This window comes from Leptosomus discolor, chromosome 8 (genome assembly GCF_034619465.1).
Source record: "Leptosomus discolor isolate bLepDis1 chromosome 8, bLepDis1.hap2, whole genome shotgun sequence".
Classification (NCBI taxonomy): domain Eukaryota; kingdom Metazoa; phylum Chordata; class Aves; order Leptosomiformes; family Leptosomidae; genus Leptosomus; species Leptosomus discolor.
The window spans coordinates 22,155,327-22,174,909 of NC_141398.1; the positions used below are offsets into that span (position 1 = coordinate 22,155,327).

Here is a 19,583-nt window from a genome sequence, read left to right on the forward strand (position 1 = left end):
TTGCCCATGATCTGTGAATGTCTCAGCTTTGATAGAAAGATAAATAGCTGTTTCAGCCAGGCTAGGCTGTACAAAGTACAGCTAGGAAGAGTTACATGCCTATCTATAAAGAGGTTATAAAAGAGCAGTTACATAGGTCAGCTGGAGGATAGTTCTCCCCATGACTGCAGCACAGCGTTCTAACATACATCCCTCCTCAGCACAGCAACACAGATGCACCAGAACCACTAAGGGAGGGTTGTAAGGTGGTTCCAGATGACTTCCCAAAAGTGCAAATAAACCTTTGTTCTCTCAGTATTACTGACCACGTTTTGTGGGCCCATCCTGCTGCTATACCTACCTCTCTTCCACAGAAGTATCTGTGTCGTGCTATGCCAGGGCAGCAGATACCAGCTCTTTCTCTACTTAATCCATAACAAATCTTATGTTTCCTTGCTGAGCAGTGCTGCCTGTTGTGAAAAGGATGGAAAAGCACTTTTCCCTGTGGACAGGTAAAGTAATAAACCAGTCATGGCAACAGCAAATTAGCAGCAGCACTGCAGGGTGTATATAGGATTTGAGTAGGAACACACTGTCAAAGTCCTGGAGGTATTATGGACTTTGATGCAGGAGAGTTAATGATGTTTAGGTTCTACAATGCCACGTTCATGTAAGAGCTATGGCTAACAACTGTACATCAATTTGCAGAGGGCATTATCAACCCTACGTAGAGGAAGGGAAACAGACAAAGAAATAGAAGGGTAAAGTAGCTCAATGGTACAATTTGTAAATAGAATTCAGTGAAAATTTAGTGACTTTAATGTCAGTACTCTATCTTTTAGCTGCCTTCCAGAACAATAGCAGCTGTAGATGAGTATTAAGTTTGCTTTTCTTTCAAGCCCCAGAACCCCAAACAAAGATCAGAGAAGTGAAGCAGAATAATCGTAACTTTATTCAATTTCAGCTGGGAATGCCTAGGAGATGATCAATCTCAGAAACTCCAGCTAATTCTGAAGAGCAGAGATGATCTCAACAGAGAATACCAACTAAAGCAAACTTGCCCTCCTTCCATATGAAACAGGGTCAGTGCAATGATGGTTTAAGGATGAAAACACTAAAGTTAAAGACAGTGGCACCAGAGTGCCTATGAGAAGAAAATTTGGATCATTTATCAGCAGAAAAGTAAATAATCAAATGAAGTTTCTCCAGCTGCTGGTTTTACACACACAAACATACAGCCATATGTTTTCCACATGCTTATTTTAGAGTAATTTTTTCCTGGTGAGACATAGGAGAGAAAAAAGAAAAAAAAAAAAAAGATAAAAAGAAGAAGAAGAAGAAGAAAAAAAAAGCATATGATCAAACATGTAAATCATATGCATTACTAATGGATGTTGCAAAACAGCTAGGAAATATTTCCAAAAGAAAGGCCAAATTAATCTTACATAGCCAAATATTTTAAAAATATGCATTTTGTAAGAATCTTGAAGGAAAAAACAGATGGCATTTTAGACTTCATTCCACATACAAGATTTCTCTATCACAGATTGTGAATAATATATGCATCCTTTCTCATCTCTTTCTTATATAAAAAGTTTTGAAATATTAATTTTTGAAGTTTAGAAAAAATTACAGTGAATATTTTCATGAGCACATATTCAGGAGAAAGTAATGGCCTTCACAGGAATAAATTTACTGTTAAGAGCATAAACCAACATTTGGAAAATTAATTCTGTCCTTCATAACTCTTTTTACCCTTTCTTCACACCAAAATTTTTCTCTTGAAAAATTCAGTGTCGCTTTGGACTATTCTAATCTTCTTTCCATTAAAAAAAATAATTGACTAGACTTCACATTATCCTTCATTATTGCAGTATAGACTATATTTCCTAAACAAAATACATGAGCAAATAATTCTTCCTTTCTCTGTCATGATTCTTATAACTTTGCATTGCCTGTTTCATTCATTCTTTTATCAATTAGGATCAAGTCAAAATTTATTAAAATGGAAAACTGACTTCAACATAAATTTGATCTGTCTTACCATTTCTACTGTTCTTTGTATGTTTTTTTCACATTGAAAAAAGCAATGGCTGAACATACTTTAACACAAATAAGACAGAGAATTAACCAAAAAAGAAGGCATAAATATAACTTTTACTCAGGTTTTATTTTGTACCTGTAGTCCCCCTGTAGACCTCACACGCAGATCATAGACATTTTTGTGAATATATACATGTATACATACATACATACACTTGCATATATACTAGACTCCATGAACATGACTTGGAGGTTGCTTGTTTAAAAAGTGATTCAATAGCACAGCAGGATATACACATGAGCAAGACATGGAAATTTTTGCCCAGGCACTTCTCTTGCCTCTGTAGCTCATTTCTTCTAACTCAAGAGCTTGTCTCTGCTCTGATTTTGTGCAAACCGTGTAGACTTATTTTCTAGTACCTAGACTTTTCAGGGATTGTAGGCTATGAGAGGTGTACATTACAAGCATGAAAGCATGACATATTTATGCATATAAATTGTATAAATGTAAATATCACAAAGAGCTACTCCAAAACTGAGATCATACTCTCCTATTTTCTACTACTGTTCTGCATAATTTCTTCCTCACCTTTGGACACTTAACTGTATAAATCACTTTTGTTCACTAGCTCTTCTTAAAAGGACTGGAAAATTTAACTAAAGATTATGGAAAGAGGGCTGACTAAACATGTCAGCATTCACTTAGCCTTGGGTAGTTTCTTCATATCTATTTTTTGTTAGACATCAGCTGTACCTATGTTAGCAAGTAATGTGAATCAGTAAGAGTGGATCTGTAGAACGAAGCAGCTGATGCTGAATAACAGTGACCACCATAAATGAACCTCAGGGTTCTTTTTTGCTGTGGACGAGATCTCATCTATTTCAATGGTCTAAGTGCCAAATCATGTAGTGCATCCTCTCGACTTATTTTTAGTCAGAAGTAATCTAGTTTGTACTCTCCAAGACCTCTTCTGATGTGAACAAAAGTACAGTAAGTCTGAATGATCAAGACATTTGCCTCAAAAGTTCACTTTAGATCGGAACGAAAGCCCTTATGGTGATTTGCCAGCTGGTAATGCACAAATACCACAATTCTGAAACACTATCAGGACTCCAATATTTATTTTAAGAGAATTGAAAAGAATTTTTTAGGAAAAGTCCAATTTATTTTTTGGACACAGCTCAAAATGGAAGTGGGCTTTAGTTTATGCTCACACTGTAAACAAAGGCAATTTAAGTAAAGATATATAGTTCTCATCATCTGGTTATAATATTAGTGGTGGCATAATGTGAACTGGAATTTAACAGAAAAAAAAAAATGAAAATTTACTTTAAAATCCCTGATCTGAAGATCAATTTTCTGAAAAGGGTTTTTGTTAATAAACCCTGTCAAAATGGGAGTGGTATTGACAGCATTTAGACAAATATCATCATTACCTTTTTAGGCATTGTTTTAGGCCCTTGTTTACCTTGTCCTTTAGTTTATGACACCCGTGAATATAAAGGACTTTCAGTTATTTATATACGTGATACTGATACAATATCAATGGCTTTGCAAACTCCTGTATTTATTTTTGTAACTTACTTTTTTTCCTGCAGTTTGAGCTGGAAAGTAACACTGGAGATAAACTACTGAGGCAAATAACATCTGCCTATTTATCTAACTTATACCATACCAACTGTCCATAATTAACAAACATGGCAATAGAACGCACACAAACACACAGAATGACAGAATCTTTGGTTCCTCTCTTGTGGATATTAGGTAAAGGAGTTGCAGCCTTTTTTTCCCCCCAAACCACACAAAATTATCTGTATAATGCATAAAATGTGATCAAACTCAGTACACATTTCTTACGATCTTGTACAGCCTATAGAAAAAGTAATGCCAATAGGCTAATAGCTTATACCATTATTTTTTACAAGTTTTTAACCACTGATACTTGGAGATAATTAAAGAAAATGAGCAGCCTGTCAGAATTATTTAATACATCGAGGAAGCCATTACTTCAGAATCAGTCTCTGGGGCTGGGCTCCCCAAAGAAACATGTTAATAACGAGCGAAGAAGCATAAAACACAACACAGCTAGATTATTACAAGCACAATATTTTTCATTGCCTGTTTTTTCTGTTATTTTAATAATTTTGTCATCTAGTCTGATGATCCATGAACACAGTGGGCTAGCAAGGAATTGACAGCATTGTCCTCTTCTCCCCTTCCCTCTTTCCCTTAAGCTTACTTCACCTTGCACTTACAAATTTGACATAGTTAATGTCAAGACTAGGAATGGACTTGGAAGCTAACTATTTAATCTAAACAGCATTGCAGTGGCTGGATGTAGAGAAATTTAATCAGCAATCCTTTATTTCATTTCCAGGTAAGCAGATCTGCCCAGCTCTCAGTTACTGTGTTCTTCAGCACAGACAGAACTCCCTACTTATCAATTCAGACAATATCTAACTGTAGACCACTATTTATATTAAAAAAACACATGTAAAAATAATAAAAAAATCAGAAGAATGGACTTTCTAATCTCTAGGGTTTCAATACAATTTTGATTATTACTTTGACAAGTAATTCAGTCTTTCCTGTGCTTCAACGCCCTACTTACAGAAGAGAGCTAATACTTTGTTGCCTCACAGAGCCACTGCAAGGATAATCATTGCAATGTTCAGATGCCTTAGTGACAAGGCCCATAAGAGCACCTCTCTGAATCACAGTACTTTATAGAGATGGTAGTAAGTTTAGAGGACAGAACAATTCATTTTTTTGTAGGTTCAATTACAATTCCTTAAAAAAAAAAAAAGTTCCTACAAAACAAAAGAATAGGTTGCACATTCATTATTTTTTTTTAATTGACAACATATCTAATTTTACTACCCTAGGTAATAAAATTGTGCTATAGTTGCCAACAGGCTCATCTGGCAGAATTTTACACTCAGCTTGCCGAAGAAGGAATGATGCCACTCGTCAGAACCAGGCCTTACAATAGTTTTCAGATGTGACAAATGAAGCATTGCAATGAACATGTCAAAATGGTAATACAGTAAAACAAACTTGTTTGTATTCCACATGAAAGAAGAACTTATTTTTGGTTCTGTGTTTTGCTATACAAAAAAGCCAAAATTATTGTTTCTAACATAGATAACAAGCGCATAATTGCCCTTTAACTTTTCAATAATACTGAACTAGTCTATCAGCATAGAAATTACTCAAAAGCAGTAAGTACTGTACTTTTAAAAAATACCACAGTAAGACATACCTTTACTGAAAAGAAATTCTCAGTAAAACTGGTCAGTGTGTCAAGTTTTCAGCATCTTTATTACAGTTCTTAAACTGTATAAATACTGTCTGCCAGAATTCATCAAGCTTACGTGGGAATCTCCTGATTCCGCAAACACTCATTGATTTTTTTTTTCTTGGACTCTACTACTGGCATCAATTAGGGTTAAACTAGAAGCAGTTACCTGCTGTTGGGCTGATATAGCCGTATTTGACAAGCAGGAGCTATCAACTGGCTTATATGATGGTGCTGAAAAAGTGCTCTCAGATTCTAGAAGATAAACGTTGCACTAACAAGTTCAATAAGGGTTTTTTTTTTCTTGGCTTGCTGCTTGACACTTTATGCTTCAGTTCTCACAACAGAAAAAACATATTGTTAGAGTAAATAGACTGCCCTGCAACACTTAAAAATGTAATCCTTAATTCACATACACCATAATACATAAATATCTATAGGCTGATGTTTTTTGACACAATAACTCTTCTCAACTATCCAAACTTGTATTTTGACACCCTGAAGAAAATGTCTTTGGTTCCTGCATTATGAAACAGTAAAAAAATGTACTCTATTCAACAGAGTAATTCTACATCAACACCAAGAGCTATGATCAACATCTTGCTTGGATATCACTTCTGAAAAGCAATGACACCAGAAAAGTTTGAATAGAACAACCTCTGCTGAATGGCGTCAACAGGCACTATGGTTTGCTCACTGACATAGTCACAGGGAAAAAAGGCTTTACTAATTAAAACACATTTATTGACGTTATCTTCTAAGGTATTGGAACAGAAAATTCTCTCTCATCTTGCTTCACCTTAACCTTCTTTAAAGGGCAAGTGGAACTAAGCACCAGAAGAGCACTTTTGAAGATCCAGAGAAGTAAAGAGAAATCAAAAGGCTGGTGTACACATTCTTGACAGGCCTAAATTCTTATTCAACTGGCACATAAACCATCTACTCTGCTTCAATTTATTTGGTATTTATTTTGCATATAAAGACTGTATGGAAACATATAAAGAACTTTGAAAGTTTTTGAGTTTGCACGACAAACAAGAACTTCCACAGAAGTAAAGCAGAACGTATAACAAAAGCTTCCTTTCTCTTACCTTTTGCTTTTCAGCTTATCAGGCAGTCAGAGTAACATGACATGATTTCAACTCATCCACTTTAAGAGGTTATTTCATTTTCATGAAGCATATTGCAAAGTATGTTTTAAATGATCTACTGCATTTTCTAAGAATGGTGTAAGATTTGTATAAAAAGATAAAAACATCACAGCAAAAAGACATATAGGAAATTTGCACTTTGTATCTGTCTGTCTTTTGCAGCCATGTTTGAGTTTGCACTTGAGTGCAGGTACCACTGCAGTTCAAAGGCTGTCACCTTCGTGCTGCATGTAGATGATGAGCTTGCTTGGGTGGTTTCATTGCAATTGATCGAGTCCCCTACCATTCCCAAGTTGGCCAGAGCACAGATTGCACTGGTTCCCTCTTGCCTGGAGGCAGAGAGAGAATCACCCAGGCATCGTGGAAAACCGAGTGTGCAGGCTGCAGTACAAGCTCAGGAGAGCTAGTATAGCCACAGCCACACATGTAGGTGTTCAGCTCTTAGGCCAACTTTAGAGTTAAGGGATGCTCTGAGAGGGGCTTGTAGGGGGCCTGAGCAGGCTCAGCGCTATTTAAGGAAGATCCTCTGCCAGCTACATGGACTAGAAAACTAAAGAAACAGTGTGAAATAGTAGATAGTACAAGATCTTGAAAGGCACGGAAAATTGCAACAATATCACAAAGTGGATGTTTTTCTCACCATTACATTAGGAAGCTGACCTGCAGTACTGCAAACTTGAATTTAATATTATAGGTGCATTCACTAAACAATTAGTCCATGAAATGCTACAGATGTTCGCATTTTACATATAAGTAGTAATGTTTATAATTTCACTAGGAGAAAAAAAATTTAAGGAGATATTTTTTTCTGTTTAGAACTCAATTGTTTCTTGATCATGTTCCTGCCCATCAAACAGTCCAAACAACTCTCAACAAAGTTAAATGAGTCACTTTTGGGGACAAGACCAATATAAACACTTCTCATTATTCTCTCTTTGGTGGAGGAGAACACCTCTTACAATCAACAGTCCCCACAGAAGAACGGTGTGCTGCATTGTGTAAAAGTGGCCTCCAACCCAGAACTCTGTCTCTGGAAAAGGCCAAAAGTGAGTACCTGGAGAAAAGCACGAGGTTAGAGAAAGCATAGCTCACCACATAATTTCCAAGCCTCCAGTAATTTGTGACTCTAGTTACTAGCCTTCAGTTAAAAGAATCACTTCCTTTCCTTTGCTCTGAATGTGCCACCTGTTGGCTTCATTTGATGGCCCTCATCTTGAATTGGTGAAGGAGGGATTTCTCCCCCTTCAGCCTCACCGATCTGTTCTAGATATTATGGAGACTTACCATATCTCCTCCTATTTGTCTCTTCTCCAGGCTGCAGAAACCCATTTTACTCAGCCATTCCTCACCAAGGAGTCAGTCCAAAGATACTGATTTGCCTTCATATCCTTCTCTGTGTTTTTCCCAGTTCTTTCGGATACAAGTCCTCTTTGAGACCAGAGATAAATAATACACAGCATGGAAGATATAGGCTCACCAGAAATTTAGATACAAAGCTGTGTTAATGACATTTATTTTCTTCTGCTGCTGCTAAGAATTTTTAAAATCCCATTTGCTTTTTTGGCACTCACCGCACACTGAGCAAGTATGTGCACAGCTATTATAAAACAAGATGTCATTTGAGAGAGATTATGCTTTCCTCAGAGCACAACATCCTATTAATGAAGTTAGAATTATTCCCCTCCTCTCCCAGTATGTATCACTTCATATTAAATTTAGTCTCTTACTTTCTGTTTCATAAGGTCCTTTCCCCATTTTTCCCATTCAGCCTTTGTCTTTATGAACTTGAATAGTTTAGTACAAACAGCAAACTGTCACCTGGATATTCACACCCTTTCCCAGATCATTTATGATCATGTTAAACAACATAGGCCCCAGCCTAAACACTTACTGCTACTGAATATAGCACAATAGTGCCCAGGATGCAACATAGTAATATTTTTTTCAGTGATCAGTGAAGTATTTTCATGACACTAGGAGTGAATAATCCATCTGTTACTGACCATCTATTTTATTGGCAAGCAGTAGCAAGGTCATAATGGCACTGGTTCAACGCTATCAATAATAACTCCAGCTTACATGTTTAGGGACTGACAGTTAAAATACAATGTACACAAGGAAATAATCTCTGTAATTAAAGTGGGTGCTAGAAGACAGGAGGTTTTTCCTGGCTTTGTTCTCTACACACACTATTTTCTCTTGTAAATACAACTACTGCACACAGCTGCTTAGATAAAACTCATTGTACTTCTGAAGCATTTTTTACTGTTTAAGCTAACAGTGTTCATGGCTCAATCCATTACATCTGGCTACCATCACCGGAGCCAATAATTTCAGAATACAATGAAGTACAGGTATGTGAACCTAGAGGAAGAAAAATGCCATCGTTTAACAAGCTGATGGAAAATGTTAGTGCAGCATACTGTGATGTCATGCATGACGCATCCTTTGCAATCCTGCTTCCCTGCTGCAGTGGCAGGAGTCTAAAAGGATCAGGATCCTGCCTCCATTACTGTCTAGCTACACCTCTATTGCTACAATTTCTCTCTCTCACCATCTTCTTGAGTATTTATCTAAATTTTATTCCATCTGTTCTATTTTAACCTGTTTTTCTCCTAGCCTTTTTATATTTCATAGTGCAGCAAGAATCAACAGGGTGGGTTTTTTTCTTACAGGTATTTATGAAACAAAACGTTCTCTAGAAGAAAATTAAATTTAAGGTAGTAACTAAAAATTAAAAAATATATTAGGTTTACTTTCAGCCTGTGTCAATGCTCCTGGACATTTTCTTCACTCATTGTTATGTCTTTCAGCTCTTCTCCTCCCTTTTTCACCTTCCATGAGATATTAGCCTCCAGCCTGGGTGGAGGAGGGAAATGCCAACCCCAAGTGTTGACTTAAGTGCCTTCCTCCTTAGTCATCCTCTCTTTCCTGTACAGCACTGTAACATATATATCACTGCCTGCAGTGGCCATAGAACACATGCTTCTGGTACCACAGAGTGAACTAAACCAAGGAATTTATCAGAGTTTAAAAATAATCCTGGAAAGAAAAGGGCAATTTTCAACTAGATTGTTTTTATGCTTCGGATCATCTTCTACCCTTAGAAAAAGCATAATGTCTGGTTTGCAAATGACTCTACAACATGATTGGATTATTTGGGATTTTATGATCTATATTTAGTTTGAATAAATGTTCAGGAACAAATGGCAACAGAGAGAAAACTAGGCTATAGTGTTCCTATAACAAAAATATTTTCCACTATTGGGACACCTGAAAAATATTTGATTTTTGTTATGTAATATTATTTCCTCAGTTTTAGTCTTGTCACATTGCACTTCTCTTTAAGACCTTTTCTGACCTTTCATTCATGTTGGGGTTTTTTCCAGATGGAAAAAATGTAATCTAATCTGTTTTACATACAAACTACTAGTAGCAAATACAACGACCACTTACAAAAAACAGTTCCTTTCATTAGACTTCCACCAATACACGCATAAAATGTAAGAAAGTTTTTGTGTACACAAGGTCTATTTCAAATCAGAAGAGAAGCTGCGGAGTTCAAAGTTAACTCTAAGCTGAGTCCGCTGTTCAGAATTTAATTGGCTATGTAACAAACCCTCTGTAAGGAGCACAGCAGTTGTAGCTTTTGCAGCAGAGTGGATGTCAGTACATTCTTTCCATATCAGATAAGTTACAAATCGTGGTTTGATAGATATATATACTTCAGAAGCACAGTGGGTCTTGCACCTTAAGACATCTGCTGTGAAGAGACTCTCAGGGCCCTGACTCACAAACGCTGCTTGATGTAACTGAAGCAACTAACAAGACTTCATTTCTGTTTATGACTTACATACAAGGATATTAACTGCAGTGGCTGAAAATGGGATAATCTTCTAACTCTTTAGCTTTTCCTATAGGTTGCTGCTGGACACTTGATTGGAAAATTTTCTATCTTTTTCTTGAAGAGCATGCTTAATTAATAGTTGACTGATTCTTGCTAGGAAAATGTTTTTGTTTCAGGATATGTAGTCTTTTATTTGAAAAAAAAATTCAGTTTGAATTTTGTTAACAAAATTTGTTTTATACTCATACATTGTTTTTGAATTTCAGTGGTGATTTTTCCTGTTATGTTTTCATCAACTGTAAATAATTCTGTGCATTTTATTAAAACAATTAATTTAAATGATGTAAATATTCACATTTTAACATCAATTTTTTAAATTTTAAGTGGATTTATGAAACAAATTTTACAAAATTAATTTCTGAAACTTGTTGTCCTAACTTTTTTTTGCAAATAGTGTTTTTATACCAAATCAGCTTCCCTCCAAAATGAGGAAAAGAAACGAAGAAAGTCCAGATTTTGAAAAAAACAACCTGCCTCACAGATATGAAATACTGAGCTTTAAACTAGTCTCCTATAGAGATACTTAGCAATTCTTTCATTAATATTTCTATAACTTGACTTTTCCTACTGAGATTTTATATTTTTGTAGTGTGTTTAAGTGAGGTATTATGCTATCACCTTGTTTTTGAACACTTCACATCTTGCAGCAACCACAACTTTTATTCCATTTCCAAATCTCCTTGTTACTTTGGTTTACACATTGTCACCCAGAAACACGAATGGCTACAGGTATTTAATACTTTTCCACATGTTGCTGTCTGGTGAATTCCATTTAATTTCTTACTTGGCATTCTGATGCTGTTCCGGAAAGGAGATCTCATGATCTCAACTCGTTTCTCCTTCAGTTCAATTGTACAAGATGATCTAATGTTTCACTACGTATAAATTCAGTTTTGAGTTGCTAACATACATAATACATGCATGTGTCTGATCTGAGTATCAGAAATACTATATCCAAGGCTGCCAAGTGAGTCAGCTGTCCTCAGCCAAACTCCAGATTTAGATTAAACAAATTTAAATTCTTCAAATTCACTGGGATTAAAAAAGGAGATTGTTTTGGTTCATCCATCCACTCCAAGTCCTTCAAAACATTTTATAAATCTTTTTTTTTAAACTGTCCTTTCATGTGTGTCCTGATTCAAATTAGTTTCCTGCCCAGGTGAAGCCATTTATACAAAAACATTCCAGATAAAACTACAATAGATATAAGGCTTTTCCTTAGCAGTTTCATTTCTACAAGCTCATTTGTATTTCTCTATCTGTTTTGACAACATAAGCTTCAGACACATGCTAGCACCATCAGCACTATCCACTCAGCTGCGTTCAGAGGTTGTGAGAGCCAGAGACTTCGTGCTAACAGGACCATCTCTACAGGCTTTCAGACTCCTACTCTCACCACTGAATTCTCAGGCAATTCAGCCTGCTGAGTTTTAGAGCTTTAACTGTTTCAATTTGTGATCTCCTTAGCAGCCCAGAACAATGACCACAACTTTTTACACACCCTAAAATGGGGGTTATAGCTCAAGAACCTGACATTTCCTTTTCATTTTGATCTCTCTTCATCCTGAGCTCACTCTTTCTCGTCCCTCATTGAATCAATGAAAATACAGTTCTCACCTTTGTTTCATCTCCAAATACCTCATATAATTTTCATGAATGCAAGGACCACAGGCAAATGGTCTTGCTACTATCAGTATTTTCCTTCTAATTTTTCTGCTATGAGCTACCTAAGTAAATCAATAAACAAGTGAAGCCACTTGATCAATAAGAAACGTTCTGTTCTAAGTTGCTCATCTCTACCACGTGATGATAAAACTTGGTCTTTATACACCTTGTAAAAAGATAAGCTTGCAAAAATAAACATTAAATGCAAGTCTGACTTGCTCACAGGGGTTTTGTGTTTCCATGGTTCCACCTCCTTGACATATTTTCACATGCAGCTGTAAAAATTCCTTTGTGTCTTACATACTTTTTGCAATATACAGGATGCAAAGCTTTTAAAGTCATCACTTTTTTCACCAGCCAGACATAATCAAGAGAGACAAAGGTCCCAGCCTAACAAAGCAAGATAAGAAGTCTGGAGTTCTGCCCCCAGTTCTGATTCCTCTTACACTTTTTTTTACTATTTCATTTCTCCTCATCATTTTCTCATCTGTTATAAATTGTGACAATGCAATGCGCATGGTATAAACTCAGCCAGTCAGTTCAGTAAGCCAGGCTAATGTGATCATGCCTGATCACACTTTAAATTATCGTCTAAGGACCCTAAGCCCCAACAAGAATTTCATTGTGATGTTTGCAGACAGAGGTGGGTATATGAATTCCTGTGTGTTAAAGATTTACTGAACAAGCTCATTCTTGTAAATACTATTTGGAAGATCTTTCATATTAAAACCCTCCAGAAATCAGTAACTGTGATGTCCTGCATCATAGGACTCAATTAACACATTACTAGCAGCGGTCCCTGAAACAACTCTCATCTCCTTGAAGATGGCAGTGTGCAAGTGTCTCATGGAAATATATACAGGTCTCTCTCTAATATTGTTACTTCAGTTGTGGGCATAGAGTTTGAAAAGCTAGGAAAACCCCTTATGACTGTTTTAAATTAAATGCTATTGTGACCCTCTCAGCAGAAATTTAGTAGAAACATAATATTTTTAAAAATTCAGATTACTCAGGGTACAGTTATGAAGAGACTGAAGCTTTTTCTTTTTCTTCAAAGGGCAGTTAGCTTTTTCACCAGCAATTCACTACATGCATTTTTTTTCTTTCAATTTTTTCTTTCAAGTTAACTCAGTTCTTGTTAATAACACCAAAATGATAGCCACAGCACTGTAAGTTTGTTTGTCTGAGAACAGATTCTGCACAAGCGGTGCAAAATTTCCTTCACAGACTGCCCTGTCATCCAGACACTCACCTGAGGGAAAATAACTGTAAAATCTGAGTGTGCATTCAGAAAGAGGTGCTGGTTTAAGCCTGACGGAAGGTGGTCAACATTAATTTCATTATATTAAAAACTATCCACTATCAAATGTATAAATGAATTCTATGCTCATATTTCAGGCACAGAGGATAAATTATGAGGTTTCAGAAAAGCACGCTGTTCTGGCCACAGACACAGAGCTCTGCTTCCTCCAAATCAGCACTGTTTCTGCCTTGATATGTGTAGAAACCTCTGAAGATGATAAGGCTTTCTCAGGACTGAGTCAGATGAAAAATACTATATAGTTCCATGCACCCTGTGCTGCCAATAGGGCAGTTGTTACTATTACATTTTTCAGCTGGTCAAGTTCATAACAAAACATATAGGTAGTAGTTTGCAAGGAGGACCCAAGTAACTACTAACCGGTCAGCCTCACCTCCATCCCTGGAAAAGTGATGGAACAACTTATTCTCGGTGCTGTCTCTGGGCATATCAAGGATAAGAGGGTCATTAGGAGCAGTAAACATGGCTTCACCAAGGGGAAGTCATGTTTGACCAACCTGATATCCTTTTATGAAAACATAACCTGGTGGATAGATGATGGCAGTGCAGTGGATGTGGTTTGTGGTTTATCTCGATTTCAGTAAAGCATTTGACACCGTCTCCCACAGCATCATCACAGCTAAATTGAGGAAGAGTGGTCTAGATAATCGGGTAGTGAGGTGGATTGTGAATTGGTTGAAGGAAAGAAGTCAGAGAGTTGTCAGTGAGACAGAGTCTAGTTGGAGGCCTGTACCCAGTGGAGTCCCTCAGGGGTCAGTACTGGGATCAGTACTATTCAGTATATTCATCAATGACCTGGATGAGGCAACAGAGTGCACTGTCAGCAAGTTTGCTGATAACACAAAACTGGGAGGAGTGGCTGACACACCAGAAGGCTGTGCTGCCATTCAGAGAGGCATGGACAGACTGGAGAGTTGGGCGGGGAGAAATTTAAGGAAAACAAGGGCAAGTGTAGAGTCTTGCATCTGGGAAAGAAAAACCCCATGTACTGGTATAGATTGGGGACTGAGCTGTTAGAGAGTAGCGTAGGGGAAAGGGACCTGGGGGTCCTGGTGGGCAGCAGGATGACCATGAGCCAGCAATGTGCCCTTGTGGCCAAGAAGGCCAATGGCATCCTGGGGTGTATTAGAAGGGGTGTGGTCAGCAGGTCGAGGGAGGTTCTCCTCCGCTTCTACTCTGCCCTGGTGAGACCACATCTGGAATAGTGTGTCCCACTCTGGGCCCCTCAGTTCAAGAAGGACAGGGAACTGCTTGAAAGAGTCCAGCGCAGAGCCACAGAGATGGATCACAGGGGGTGGAACATCTCCCTTATGATGAAAGGCTGAGGGATCTGGGTCTCTTGAGCTTGGAGAAGAGGAGACTGAGGGGTGACCTTATTAATGTTTATAAATACGTAAAGGGCGAGTGTTAGGAGGATGGAGCTGGGCTCTTCTCAGTGATGTCCAATGACAGGACAAGCGGCCACAGGTGCAAGCTGGAGCTTAGGAGGTTCCACATTAACATAAGAAAAAACTTTTTCACTGTGAGAGTGACAGAGCACTGGAACAGGCTGCCCAGAGAGGCTGTGGAGTCTCCTTCTCTGGAGACATTCAAAACCCTCCTGGACACGTTCCTGTGTGTTCTGCTCTAGGTGGTCCTGCTCTGGCAGGGGGGTTGGACTAGATGATCTTTTGAGGTCCCTTCCAAGCCCTAACGTTCTGTGATTCTGTGTGTGTAAGCATGTATAATGTTACAGGGGTTTAAAGAGCAAAATGTTGCAAAACATATAGGTTATTAGCAATATTGTATCTGGCAAGCTGATAATATTATTCTGGAAAACAGCAGAGAAACTGTCGTTACCTCAAAGAGGACTTTGCAATCTTTTTCCATGAACCCAGTCTGTGTTCAGTAAAAGTTGCCACATGCCTGTCTCTGCAAGCTTCAGGACAGCCAGCAGAAACCCTTACACTAAGAGCAACTGTGCAGGCATACAACACAAGAAAGATGTGATGCATTTACAAACCAGCAATGCAAGGATACACATATATATATGGAAGCCTGCTACGCGTATAACAACTAAAGTCTTTTGTTAGTATCAACTTGATAATGAAGAACCTATACTGTTCTCACCTATTTTGTTCTCTCGAACTTTCATTTCATTATGCTGTCTCTGCATGTAACTATTGAAATTCAACGGCAACGAAAGGTTACAGCAAGATTTACCATGTTCTGGAGGGATTGCACCCCTTGAGCTATCCCTGCATAAGGGCAATTATGACCGCTACCTTAGTTAGTGGTTATAAACTGTGCTGGGACATGGCCATGCTTGAGGATCTGATACTCTGATGATTTCTGTCACCATTCAGTGAGGACTGAGCTTTGGCACAAAAAAGAATCATGAACTTTTTTATCTTAATCCACAGACGTACTGTTTTGCCTGACCTTCTGGAGCTTCACAGTATCAGGAAAAAAAACATAAAAGACAGCAAAGTAAGTACATGGGCAAGACTTATTTTACAGCAAGACTTCCAACATCCATTCAATTTTCACAGGTCACATGTCAACACCATATTCCAATTTTGCTTTTTAGCCTGGGTCTGCTTACATATATCTCTACTGAGGGGGGCTGTCTTTTGTTTGGTAATCTGAGGGATTTTTACGGCTTTTCCATATTATGCAAGCAGAGGATTTCCAAACTTTGATTTAATATTCAGATTAAATGCATTTAATGTGTCAACATGAAGCGCTATTTCAAGATCTCTAACTGTGAGCTAGACTTATCCCCATCAGTTTCTAAACTATACTTTGATTTGCAACCTGACACTTCTTGAGATAGTCTTCTAAAAACAGACATAAAAGGAATTAAGTGTGTTGGCCAATAACAGCTGACATTATTGCTGTAAATCTGTGTTATCTTGCAGGTGGATTCCAAAATTAACTAGTCACCCCTAACTATTTTGTGAAATTGTCAGATGATTTAATAGGCACATTAAACTGCTATTTATAAATTACTGTGACATTATTAGTGCAGCAGTTCTATAACAAGTAATATAAATGCCAATGCACACGTCACTGTATTGTGTCTGGCTATCATGGATGGAAGAAGATAAAAAACCCTGTGATTTTAGGTCACACAAAATATTCTGCACTTTATCATATACTTAATATCACTTTAAAATATAGCACAGTAGTAGTATAAAAATAATTACTTTGAAAATATTTGATTTTGGAATAAAGCTAAATTGTGGTAGATATAAATCAGATTTATTTCTGAAATCAATCAATCATTCAATTAATTTCATACCTTAAAAATTTTCTGTGATTTTAAAAAATTACATAAAATTTAAAGTTATTGATTAGCCACTGTTGACTGTATTTCAGTATGTTGACACGGGTCTGAATTTGTATTAAGCACGGCTTTCACTATCTGGACTTAAAAACACAATTTCTCTAAAGAACTTCTCCCATTCAGTGCTCTACCTTCTTTGAGAGCTTTATGGAAAATAAGGGAAAACCACTAACATCTCCTTCCTCCTTCTTGGTTTTTTGTGGGGGTTTTTTGTTGGGTTTTTTTTATTATTATTATTATTATTATTTTTTTAAGAGATTAGGCAAAGAACTTCCCCAAAAACTAGCAGGTTCTTTTTTCAAGTGCTTTGAAGCAAACAGTTAATATAGATAAAGTAAGTTGTAAGAAACATCAAAAGGACACTTAGCAAGTAAGTTGAAAAAACCGATCATTTGGAATGAACTGCATTATTCTGGAAGCAGATTTTTAGATTTCATGTTACTGGTGTACTAATTAAACACTCTAATTTATTTTGTCTTTCACCACCAAGATCATTCCTTGTTTTATTTATTAGGTAACAGTGGTATAGATATCCTACCAAGAAACATCACTATTACGTGTGCTTCACCGCAATTAGATCTTTCATCACTTTTGAAAAGTCTTTTCTGTAACTTGTAACAGTTCAAAAAATTCTTAAGTTAAAAACATACCAGATAAAACTGTGATGTGATAAGTGTTATTCAATGTAAATATCCCAATAGTTCTGAAGTTGCTGACAAGCTCAAACTCAAATGTATTGATAATAGCCATTTTATTGCAAAATTAATATTATTTTGGCAGATTAGTTCTGACTACCCAGACTATCTTACATAAAGGAATAAAGACTAATGATTTACAGTAGTGCAGCAATAACATCTCTGTCTTCTGAAGTAAAAAGCACAACAATCACATTGCCTGTGCTACAGCATCAAATGTGACTAGAGTCCTCATTTGCATCTTTAGTGAGCAGCTAGAATAAAGATATATGTTAGGGAAAGTGTAATTTGTATCAATCGGACATTAAAAAAATGCAATTTTTCATTATGTGACCCCCTTCTCTTCAGAGTGTAAACCAAACTCATTATTTTATCTTTGTGATGTAAACATACCGATTTGTAAATTGTTTTGACTAATATGGTTTAGTGCTTAAAAAAAGTAAAAATGTGGTATTAAAGTAGAAACTGATGCAGGATGTTTCATTTTTATGGTAGGTGAATTCGAACCTCATTGTCTAGGAGAGCTGCATTTGGCGAACTAGGAAATGAATCCCTGACCTATTATTTTCATTGAGTAAGGGCCTTTACTTAAACAGAAAATTATACATAGCATCCAATCATATACTGTGCTACTATTTTTTCAGGTCTCGTTTTCATGTTTTCTTTCTGAAAACGCTATTATCTAAATTCACCCACACAGACACACTCCTCGAACAGTTGGTTATCAAGGTACTTATGCCTTATTACAGAATCAGTGGTCATATAATGAGATAATCACATAAATTCTCTGCATGTGTGAGTGTATATGTCTGCGCATAGAGTATAAAAGCTATAATGCAAGAGTTTGAATTATGAAGCAATTAGAAATACTTGAAAACATTCTGAATAATCACAAATAAAAGAAAATTATATTGAGCCATAAGATAATAGAGCAAAAAACAGGTACCTTTGTTAGATGAAAACTGTCTTGCAGCAACAACCATACTGATCACAGAAATGACTGCATAATCTGGGCTAGAGATTTCTAGTTTAAATCTTTTCTCTGACATGAGTCTGATAGTCATTGCTAAAAATCAAGTATGCTGTTACAGTAGGTTCAATTAAAGTTAGTTGTGCACTTATCTCAGAACTCCCATTTTTTTTTTCATTTTATTCCAAAACCAAGGATAAGGACATAAGACAAACATACAAAATTAGAAAGTAAAAGTTATAAACTTATGCACTAAAAATCATAATGTCAAAAGAGGCTATATGAGAGGCTGAATGGTGAAGAGGGTGAACAGAGAGAACTACTGTCAGTTGAAGAAGATTTGCCCCTCCAGAAACAGGTAAACATTTATGGCATATTTTACTATTTGTCTGTGTCATTTCAACTCCTAAAGAAAGAGTAAAAAATTACCTTTCCCACATACTGAGGTTCAGAGCCCATGTACTCCTCCAGCACAAAAAACTGATTCCACACCCAGCCTCGTCTGACGCGCTGGGCAGATGACCTCCTCCCTGGCCCCGGGACAACATTTTCTCTTGGCTCTGCTTCTAAAGTCTGTTGTGGTTGTGGATGCAGTGGCGTTAGAAGACCTCCATCAAACAGGACCCAGAGAAGCAGGGATAAGCAGTTCCTTGTAAGCATTGGCAATGGCTTCCCTACAGCAAGTAATAAAAACTCCAGCACTTAATGCAGAGCAGAGGAATCCAGGTTTGAGGTGTCTGTGGCCTCCACCACTTAGCTTCTGATTTTATTGCGGAAATGCTAATGCAGGCATTAATCCTTCTGATGACAAGGTTTTTGCCGCATTAAATTCCATCTAAAGGGACCTATAAAAGAGATTTACATGGCAACATCAAATTACACAAAATTACATTGAAGCGTTCATCAAAATTCTCACACCTAGTTAGTTTCTAGAGACAGAGATAAAGATTAGGGATCACAGTGTTAAAACAGATTGCTATTTTGATTGTAGCACTGAGCTGCTCTAGAACATTGTACAGTTATTACAGGAATAGCTCATTCTTGCTCTGCTTAGCATTACCTTTGTGTCTGTCAGAGGACAGGCCCATAGCCTTTGATTTATGACCCAGTTATCAGACAAAACTGCTACCCATCAGTGATGTCAAAAATATTTATTCTGGATTTACACAGAAAATACCAGAGAAGAGAGGACCCACTCTTCCATCTTACTGTCCAAAGCAGGAAT

The 19,583-nt window shown here is 37.0% G+C and overlaps 1 protein-coding gene across 2 annotated transcripts in view; it reads right to left on the bottom strand.

Moving 5' to 3' along the window:
- Window positions 1-19,018, bottom strand: part of CDH12 (cadherin 12) — a 144,781-nt gene extending 125,763 nt beyond the window's left edge. For both annotated transcript variants that reach the window (XM_086469073.1, XM_086469071.1), the window contains exon 1: window positions 18,788-19,018. In XM_086469073.1, the coding sequence (XP_086325199.1) occupies window positions 18,788-19,018 (231 nt within the window). The remainder of the gene's footprint in view (window positions 1-18,787) is intronic.
- Between the last annotated feature and the right edge of the window lie 565 nt (window positions 19,019-19,583).